At 35.4% G+C, this 10,874-nt stretch overlaps 1 protein-coding gene across 1 annotated transcript; it reads right to left on the minus strand.

The window, feature by feature from the left end:
- Positions 1-212: 212 nt before the first annotated feature.
- On the minus strand, positions 213-9,584 carry LOC144957498 (nascent polypeptide-associated complex subunit alpha-like). The gene is made up of 7 exons (XM_078888824.1): positions 9,509-9,584; positions 7,855-8,027; positions 6,054-6,147; positions 5,141-5,271; positions 4,013-4,144; positions 2,374-2,496; positions 213-399 (listed from the first exon to the last, which is right to left on the minus strand). The coding sequence occupies exons 2-7, from the start codon at positions 7,987-7,989 to the stop codon at positions 385-387; spliced, it is 630 nt and encodes a 209-aa protein (XP_078744950.1). The 5' UTR covers positions 7,990-8,027; positions 9,509-9,584; the 3' UTR covers positions 213-384.
- Positions 9,585-10,874: the final 1,290 nt, after the last annotated feature.

The raw sequence follows: 10,874 nt of genomic DNA on the forward strand, positions 1-10,874 counted from the left end.
TAATATGTAAACAAAACATAAGAGTGCATAAAAGGAAGAAAAAAAAAATATCTCCCTGTCAGCTAGGGTATCCTGCCAGGTAATCTCATTCCAAGACAAAGAAAGAAAGCATGTTAGAAAACAGATATAGGGGGATAGAAAACACAGTAAGTGCCACCCCACCCAGATATGGAAAGTTGGCAAACCTGATAAAACCAAATCCACAAGACGTGTTTGGAAATATTTTGATCATAATTTATTTCAAGCGAGTCTGTCAAAGATTCCATTAAAAAATGGGAGGCAGGGGATGAAGAGAAGATGCAAATAAAATTCAAACAATCCAACAAAAATCACAAGCAGAGTCATCCATTATATTTACACACACATTCACAACTGGCCATTCCACTACATCGTCAATTCCTGGGGAAGACACAAAATGGAGAAACAAAACATTACAATACAATAAGAATTGAATTGAAAAATAAAAAAAAACTTCCCACAAAAAGCGGAATAACCGATGTTCAAGAGTTTATTTAGGTCTTTTCTGAACAACAACCACAATTTTCCTCTGAACAATTTATATCATCATCATTAACAATGACAACAATAATAATAATATTCTAAAATTGTTGATGTATGAAGCTCGTATCAAGCACTCTGAGATTATATTGGTCTAATTAAAAAATATAAGCCAACTTTCAAAATATTTTTTTTTTCGATATGAGAGAAAACTTGGATAATTTGGATTGTCAACATCATTTTTCCCCAACTATTCCATCAAAACTGACGTAAACTACTTTTATTATAAGTATCTGCAGGTCTGATAAACTAAATTGTAATGGGCCCATTGTTGCCATGGAAATACCCTCAATCCAACGTAAACTATTTTATAGATAACAACAATGTTATAACAGCCTACTATGTGTTTAGCTATCAAAATGGCAAATATGTTCACATAGATCAAATCCCAAACTGACATGTGATATTTTCTGGGAATACCTTTTCATAATCAGAGTTGCAAGCTAATTGCAAAATTTGGCACTTTGCAAAACTTAATTATAACCCCTAGTTATTGAAAAACTTACTTATAACCCCAGGTTATTGAAAAACTTAATTATAACCCCTGGTAATTGCAAAACTTAATTATAACCCCTAGTTATTCTATGTCTTATGCTATCTCCACAATGCTAAGATATAAGAAAAAAAAGAAGAGAAGCATCCAATTCATTAATTTCTATTATTACAAGCTTATAAAAATCCAACCAAGAAAAACTGAAATATTAAATGGTCCACTGACAAAAAAAACACTCACTGCCTAATGTGTGAAATTATTTTAAAAAATTATAAAAAAAAAAAAAAAATTCCAGCAGGAGTGAACTTTGACTTCAGGGTATAATCAAAAGTCATGTTATTATGAAAAAACAAAATTGTGACCCTTTAGTAACCCTTTCCTTAACACCTGCAGCAAAATCGTCACATTTGTTACGACACAATATACATTTATCTCATTCAGATTTATTTTGTACATCACAAACTTTGAAGAATGATCTTTAATTAATGAGAACATAAAGGTAGAGAGCTTGATTGAGTTTTAAAAAATCAATTTTTCTGCTGGGTAAGCCTGCCATTTTGGGAAAATACTGAAAATGATAAGGAGAACCCGATTTTATAAAAAAATACTGGCAAAAAATCGAGGCATAAGAATTTACTTCCTACTACAGGCATCCGGTTTTACTTGATTTAACAAAAAACAAATTTTTTTTTTTAAATGGCAGACCATACGCGCTACTACTACCACCACCTATTGTCAATTTTTAACCCAGAGAAGTGGATGAAAGCCAGATCATATCAATACAGTGGAACCTCCCGATAACGACATGCCACGGGACCGAGTTTTTATGTCATTATCCGTAGGTGTCGTTATTTAAAGGATTCCAAGATTGCGGACAAAGTGAGCGTGGTAAGGCATGCGGGACCAGTTTTTATTAACCACGCCACAACAGTACCATTCGCTCTCTCATTGGTTGGCGAAACTCGCATTCTCATTGGACCTAATGGTGGTAAAAGCTGCGTTCTCATTGGTTTCAGAAGCTACGTTCACTTTGGTTCAAGCAGGAATGGTTTTTATAAACTTTAAGTACTCATGCTCCGTATTTTTAGTATCAGATATCTACGAAAAAGACCGAAAATCACCAAAATGATGTAGTTATTCTGAGGTTTCATCAAAAGTGTGTCGTAATTTGGAGGGTTTTTTTTTCCACTGATCTTAAATAGAAAAATAATCGGGACAAAGGGTCAATGTCGTTAACAGGAGGTTGTCACTATTCAGAGGTGTCATAATCGGGAGGTTCCACTGTATTCTTTTTCGTAAAAAAAAAAAACACTCAAACTTACCATAATGGCATTGACTATATCATTGGAGTTATTTTTGAGTGCCTTGACAGCCTTGTTTCGGGATACATTGGCTTGGTTCATCACCAATTCAATATCTTTAGGCTCCACACCAGAATCATCAATCTGAGGAATTAAAGTAATAAAATCTCACGAAATTTTAAATCACCAGAACACATTATTGGCCATGATTTTCAGACCCTAAACAAAGCTAGTTACTTTCATTTTCTCTCCATACTCTGATATAAATGAGTACCTGACCAGTAACCTCTTTGGAAAAAAAATAATTTTATTTGACTCACAGCTGCCGTGGTTTAAGTCTTACTTTTGGGTTGGACCCCTGGTAAAGCAATTTGAGCACATTTAGCAAATATTATGCTATACACAAAGCTACTGTTTCATCCTGTTTTATACGACTCTGTGACTTTGCAGTAATAATTGATATTCCTGAAAACGAAGTTGTGAATAAAAGATGATGCGATTGACCCACAGTCTTTATTTAGAAAAAATATTTTTTTTTAAAAACCCTAATTAACAAAGGATGTCCACCAGAAATCTACCTTGCAATTAAAAAACCAAATGCAACATGAAGTCATCTGACACCATCATTATGACTTTGATGGCTGGTTCAAATATTGTTAAATAAGAAGGTTTAGTTCCATCAATTTGAATTGTTATGAAATAATATTTTCCTACAATGAGATCAAAATTTCAGAACAATAAAAAAAACAAAAAAACAACAAAAATCAAAAGTAAAAAACAGAGAATCCCAACTACCTCAACTCAAATAGAACTCGGGTCCATTTATCAGGACAAGTGTAACAAGTGTAACCGGGTCAGTTCACCAGCCGTCCAGTTATGAGGACAAGTTGGACTTGACAAGTGTGCCAGTCCATTAATGAGGACAAGGCTAATCCCGTTTATGAATGGATTTGTTAACCTTTCTATATTTGGAAATGTAGTAAACATATAATTGATTCTGAGTGGTTAATAGTTTAGCTTTGTCCTTCAACTTGTTTAAGGTAAGTTAGTGACCTTTCAAACCATAAACAAAACCAACAAAGAGCCCCCCCCCCCCCCCTCCTCCATGCCCCTACCATTTTTGGACTTTGGTTTACCCCGCAATCTTTTGAATTTAATGGTTAAAAACCAACAAAGCCAGATAATTCCACCCAACTTTCAACACTGATGTGAACAAAGAAAATTTGATGGATTCCACTATACCATTATTAATCTAGCTTGAGTTCGATATTGTTTGTTTTTTAGGGTTTTATGGCGCTTATGACACATTGAGATAATTTCAACGCCAATAAAAAGGAAGAAAATGGGAGAGTCAAATATCCTAGATTTACAAGTTCAAAGGCACACAAGAAAAAGTAAGACAAAGGGGATGGTTTGAAATAGGGAACAAATGTAGATTCAGAGAGCACACAATCACTGTACTTAATTTGAGATCGCCTAAAAGTCTCATCCGGATTCCAACCCTGCTCCCCACTAAAAGGAATACACTCAAATGTTTACAAACTGATATATATATATATTCATAACAAAATAACAAATGCAATAGTATACAACAGAGCTGATTTACAAGAAAAAAAAAGAAATCTCCCAAAACTAATACAGTGTGTGATATTAGACTTACATCTTCATCCTCTTCCTCAGATTCTTCTTGGATGGGTTGTGACACAGTGGTGGATTCACCAAGGCCTGCACCGTCCATGGGCTTGAATTTGTTGGCAGCCTGGACCTGTGCTTGCTGACTCAGATCTTCAATCTAAAGAGGAGAAGAATAAAAAGGATTGGATTATTCAATGCTGATTTTGGGAAAGTAATTCATATACCTGTGTTAATAAAGAATATATTAATGCTCTACTATTCAAAATCCTATCTATAAACAAGAAAAATCAATAAAAATGATCTCGAGATGCGTGAAAAATAAAGGATAAACAAAAACTTGACATGAGCCATCTGTCACAAAAAAAGGGTCCTAAGAAATATTTTTTTCCGTTAAAAGTCAGGCGAATGCAAATGCTGTTAATCCATCAGCTGTTACGACCCGGTGATAGATCTGAAAGGGAGGAGGAAGAAGAGGAAGAGATGGACTTTATCTTCAAAACCAGAAAATTTTCTCAGAAATGATAATGTCAGGCATTTCTCCATCATAAAATCGAAAGACTTGGATGGTGGAGTGAATTTTATTAATGCCCTTACAAATAAGGCACAGACAGCAAACAATAAACCTGTGTATATTTGATGGAAAAAGTTGGGGAGGGGGGAAGGATTTGAGCAACCCAAAATTCAGAATCTCTATCCCTAATTCTAAAATGCTACCATCATGTGCCCCGTTTGCTTTGTAAATGTTAGGAAACATTTACACTTCATTTCTTTCTTTAAATACATCCAACACCCAGTCTTGCCTACAAAAAATGCTTAAATCTGAATACCAAGGAAATCATTTTTATCAATCAATTATAATTTTACAAACCGGACAGAGTATCTGGAAATTGGTTTTTAAAAAGCCAGAAAGAAATCAAAATCCATTAAAAAAAAGCCCGAAATCTTGCACTGATGTAATCGCATGACTTGTGTGTACTGCTCCATTCTGCAATGTGAACTGTACAATCGGTAGGCGAATTTCTACAATTATGTGTCTAGATTGTTGTCACTATTGAGATAATGAACCCCATGAAAAATCTGAATTTAGCCAAACATCTGTTTATATCGATTAAAACTGCAGGATCGAGTTCTGTCCAATTTGAAATTTACGAACCTTAGCTTCACCAAAGACGATGTATGTGTCGGAGGCAGGACTTTTGAACACATCAGGCTTGCTGATAACAAACAGGATGTTCTTGGACTTTCTGATGGTGACTCTAGTTACACCCGTCACTGGCTTTAAACCTGAATTTTAAAAAAATCAATATATCGTATAAGAATAAAACTATATCAAATTAGAAAGAAGAAAGAAAAAAAAAAGAAGAGAAAGTAAATCCATGAAAAGCTGATGCTATTGAGGTACTTGGCAGGTTTATAAAACTCTACAAATTAAACATTTCACTGACGATATCCTATTAACATCTAATGATTACTAAATTAAAAATCGCCAACCATGTGCAGGCTCCACAATCATTCAGACATATAAAAAAAGCAAGAAACTACTAGTGTAAGGATGAAAAAAGACAAGAAAGAAGAAAAAAGAAGGGAGACTGAAAGCAAACAGAACTTAAAGTACAAAGTAAAGGTCCATAAACTTGCACAAACAAGTCTTTAATATTACATCACCTATCTACAGATATGCCAAGTACAATGAACTAATGAACAAAATGTTCTGTTATTACCCCTGAAGACAAAAAAAAAAAACAAAAAAACAAACCCACTGTATTAAAAATAAAAAATTTTAATTTAAAATATGCAAGATTTTCTCCCTTATACTTGAGAAAAGTCATTTTAAAGGCTTACAATGGATATTATGTGGCTCAGTTTGGTTACATCTTCAAACTATTAAATAAATGTCCCAAACAGTATTAGTACTATGTTGGATTGATATCTATGTTGGAAACTGAACTATTAGTTTACAACATTATATAACAAAGCGCATTACACCAGTTTCATTTTTGTGATCATACCACAATATAATACCAGTTTAACACTATGACGAGTCAAATACAACAAATGATGCTCACCGAGTCTGCCCATGGCCCTTCTAGCCTTCTTCTCACTTCTGCTCTGTTTGTTTCTGGATACCAATTCATCAGGGAGTCCTGCTGCCGCTGCCACCTGGATGATGAAAGATCAGCAAGAAATCAAATCAAAGAGAATATTCACAAATGGTAAATAAAGCTTTTGCCTAATATAAATGCTATGATACAAATCCCTAATAAAATTGTCACAGACACAAGCCCCTTACTCAATGTCACACGGTTTCAACCACAAAGACAACAAAAGCAGCAGTAGCAATTCTGCTTAGAATAATCACATTGCTTTGACTACTTATAGGCCCTATAGTAGTGATGTGAAATGTTTGGGTATAGTTTGATAAAAAGTGTCAGATGTCACAGACTGCTTTTGAGATACGAGCAATAATCTAAAAACATGTTTTCTTTTCCTTCAACAACAATTAGGTACTTTGATAAACGTCCATTTAGATCTCCAGCAGTGAGCTGATAAATGGCCTAGTGGCTGTGGCCCGCTTTTTAGAACTTTTGAGTGATGGGTCTCAAAAAAAAAATTCCATAGATTTTTTGTTTATGAATGGATTTTAATGATTTATGACCATTTTCTTCAGGAGAAATTACCCTTCGTTTGACGCTGTTTATGTTTAAATCAATGGCAATTTAGTATCTCTTTTGATCGTGGATAAAATAGGGTACAATTTAGCTTTGGATAATTACAAAATCAGAAATTGGTAAATCAAAACTCCTGTTAGGGCGCATGATTTAACATAACTTTTCTTCTGCTCATCTGATTTTCTCAACTTTGATACCATTAGAATCGTGTTGAAAAGCCCTTTATAATGATACATGTTTAATTGAATTCAATCCAATTTGTTGAATTTTTTGGGTTAAAATGCCTTGTCCCTATTCAAAATCATTAAAAAATTAAACTTTATTCATAAAAATGATAACTCCGTACATTAGATTTTCACCCAGTGGCACTTTTTGCCATGTCTTCACACAATCATTACCAAAATTATTATCAAGTAGTTTGATTATTCAAAAGTAAAATTTAATGATTAATTTTGACATATAGACAAATAAGCCTTTAAAAAGCATTTAATACGATAGCTTTCTTTTTGATCTAGGATAAACGACTCCAAAGATATGATTTTAGTACTAAAAATTTACTATTGCAAAAAAGTCTGTGACTGGGAATTCCCCCACTGGAAAAGCCTCCCGCTAAGCTGACTGCTGATTGATATGGTAGAAAAGAGGTTTGGTCATTGTCAGCCAAAATTAACCATACTGCGCCGCCTTCAACATCGATTAAATTTGACACAGACATAGATAAATGAGCTATCTTGATGCTTTTTTTTTACTTTTCTGCTGTCACTTTTGGAAAAAATTACAAAAGTTTTAAAATGACTAAACCTTTATCAAGTTATAATTTTTGATAAAATGTGCCTATACTGATGTCAATAACACCAAAAGAAAGATCTCTGCTCTTTAAAATGACGCCAGAACCGGTCAGATACTGTGAAAAATAATGCAACAGACATTATGTGAATTTGTGTTATTCAAATTTTAACTCAAACCAGCGCTTCCCTTTTGGTCATCTGCCTATAGGCTGGAATCATTATAATCAGAGACTAAAGATTTAATTATTCATGCTGCTCAAAAACTAATGAACCATTACCTAATTTAATTAGAACCTTACTAGCCAAAATTCAATTTAATGGGGAATTTTCTAAATAGCCGGCAGAAATATCCAATGTTCAATGCTGTTAGCAAATGAAGCAAAGGTGATGGACAATCAAGCATAACCAACCTCAGTCTGTTGTTTGAGGGCTTCTGAATCGACGGCCTCATCCAACTCAGGGGGAGAATCATCATCAGAATCAGAGGAATCTTGTTCCTCGGGTTTGGTCTCATCGACGGGTTTCTCTACAGCTTCAGTAGGCATGATGACTTCTGTACGGGCTGTCTGAAAGACCTTAAAACCTGAAATTCAAAGTTGAACAATGATATTAATTGCCTTTGGAGAAGCGAATAATCCTGAGAATAAAAATCTTTTGTCACTAAATTACTTTCTGGAGTAAAAGTGATGCAATTTATTTGTATACTGAACCCCCCACCCCCAATTTCCATACACGCGAACGACGGGAAGCCTTCCATTAGCTCCTTGTGCTAAGTTTAACTAACCCTAAGAAAGAATAAAGTCTTGTATCATTAACTAACCCAAATTGACAAATTGAATTTTTAAAAAGCAAGGTTACTATTTCTCAGAATGCTTGGGAAAATAACTCGATCTCTATTTCTCAGACAGTTCCCGTTCTCAAGATTTATTTTGGTTATTTGAGAGTGTCTGTGTTAATGTGTATGCGTGTAATGTTTTGGGTTTTCTTTTGTCAGTGCTTGGGCGCTCTGTCTTTTATTCGGGGGCCCTTCCGAAAGCTTCTACATCCCCAGTATTAATGTTATAGTAGGGGGTTTGGGAGTGGGAACTTTCTAAATTATTTTTTAAAGTCGGGGAGACCTTCCATTTCCATAAGCTACTACATCCCAAGCATTCTTGTTCTAGTAGGGGGGGGGAGACTTTTAAAAAGAAAAAGTTTCCCCCCTCCCAAACCCCCTACTTGGGCTGTAGTAGCTTATGGAAGGTCTCAAAATTCTCCACTCACCCCCCCCCCCCCCCCCCCCCCAAACCCCCTACTAAAACATAAAAAAAAGTTTTCCCCATCCCAAACCCCCTACAAGAACATTAATACGGTCTCCCAAAAGACTCCCCGAGGATACGGAATTTCTCCCCCACGACATTTTCGTCACAAATTCAAATGGTCCAGTTGGGTCACAATTTGACTCCAATTGCCACTGCTGCTGCTCACTAAACTTAAACTCTGCCTTCTACTTCTTGACCAAGACCAAGAGTAAAGGCAGTGATGAGTGAGCCTGTCTCAGTCTCAGCTCCGTCCCCGTAATTAACATTACTGAAACTGCCAAGCCAATGCTGTACAGTACACTTATACACTGTACTGTGGTTGTAGTCAAATTGGCAGAGGCTAGGCTAGGGACCAAGGCCAAGGAGCGGGGAGTGGGAGTTGGAATAACTTTCTCCATCTTTGCCATACTTGAAAATTACTTTGTAACCTGTCTCTTGCCACCCCCACCCCCATCCAATCATCTCCAACTCATTTACATTACCTCTCCAAAAACAAGTTATTTTACGAAGAGTGAAGATAATTATCTGGTACTGGTAATAACAAACATTGTGGCCGGAGAGACCGCTATCAAAAGGTCTTTCGGAGTTCGTTTATTCCAGACCGGCTAATCCACACAGAGATTTGCCTCATAGAACAATCTTCATGGTGTGCGGATATGGGTACAGAAAAATCGAGCTTGATTAAAATTATTCAATTATAGGATTAAAATGAAAACTAATTCATAGATAGTTAAAAGATGATAAGATTTAAAGTAATACTAGCCTATTTATGATTCAATGGAATCCACCATTGACAGGAAAAGGAAGTGATACGATCACAATACGTAGTGTACTTAAAGATATCATAAGTAAATGTGATCCAAAAGGCAGATTATCCGTTGTTTGTTTTGTTTTTGTTTTTAAGGGTTTTACGGCGCTTGCAACACATTTAGGTTATATCAGCGCCAGTAAAAAGGAAGAAAATGGGATAGTAAAAAGTTCTAGAATTACCATTAAAGCACCCAAGAAAAAGTAAGACATAGGGGAACTGGGAACAAATAGGGATCAGATGTAGATTCCAAGAGCATACCACCAATGTACTTAGCTTGAGCTCACCTATCTCATCCGGACACAAGCACAAAATCCAACAAATAGGAATATACTCAAATGCTAACATTATACGTTGAAAATAACAAATATAATAATACATAACAGAGAGATGATTTACAAGGAAAAAAATATAATCTCCCAAAACAATAACTATGCAGTTGACTGTTTCCCTCCCAGCTAGGACTCCAGCCAGGGCCAGGTCAAAACCAAGTAAACCTATTCCAAGACAAAGACATAAAGCATTTTGGAAAACAGATATAAGGGGATAGAAGACACAGTATGTGTGGGACGGCATTTTGTTTACAGACGAATCGGTTTTTGGAAGTTGATTCCATTATCAAACGAACTTCGTGCTATCGACGTTGAAGTGGACGTGTCACTGACGAAATCATCATTGGAGTAAGAAATCGAGAATATGGATGGTGTGGGGAGTGATGATTGGATTCAACGTCACTTATCTCGTAATGACGCAAAGTAAATTAGTAACTGGTTCTAAACTATCTGAACAATGGCGGACGCCCTTATGGAATAATATTTCTTCGACGAGCATAAAAGTGTATCCAGAGGAGAAAAACATAAATCTGAACATGTTTTGAATTTTAAACATTCTGAACACATGACATGTGAAAAAGTTCTCGCCAACATGAAGAATAAAAATTAGCGATTTTCTTTGTTTAGAATCAAGCTGCTCGCCGTTGCTCGGAAGTGACATCAGACTATTGAATCCTATTGGTGATAGAAACACTAAGCAAGCAACCAATGACTCAACTCAGAGCTATATATCAGTGATATCATTGACTCTTGATATTCTTGGTCGTCCTGTTTATTTGGAATCAGAATAATCAAGTGGTGATACTTCAGTGTGATAACGCCTCAGCATATTATAGATCTCGACAAATACCAGCTTCCCTAAACGACTAAAATGAAAGGGTGAAGAACACGTGATCAGCTTTGTCACGTGACAGGAATCCTTTTGAAAATAAGTGGGATTTTATGAAATGAAAAATAAAAAGATAATATAAAAATTAAATTCCCTTTAT

The sequence above is a fragment of the Berghia stephanieae genome, chromosome 12, assembly GCF_034508935.2.
Source record: "Berghia stephanieae isolate SIO BIC M18660-M18661 chromosome 12, UCSD_Bste_1.3, whole genome shotgun sequence".
Classification (NCBI taxonomy): Eukaryota; Metazoa; Mollusca; class Gastropoda; order Nudibranchia; family Aeolidiidae; genus Berghia; species Berghia stephanieae.

What these genes read in the sequence shown, in the direction of transcription:
- LOC144957498 (XM_078888824.1), bottom strand. Translation starts at nt 7,989, where the DNA reads ATGCCTACTGAAGCTGTAGAGAAACCCGTCGATGAGACCAAACCCGAG. An exon ending in AAGGGCCATGGGCAGACTCG is followed by an intron (nt 5,272 to 6,053) that starts GTGAGCATCATT and finishes TTTAAAATTCAG; the next exon opens with GTTTAAAGCCAGTGACGGGT. An exon ending in TCGTCTTTGGTGAAGCTAAG is followed by an intron (nt 4,145 to 5,140) that starts GTTCGTAAATTT and finishes TCTCCTCTTTAG; the next exon opens with ATTGAAGATCTGAGTCAGCA.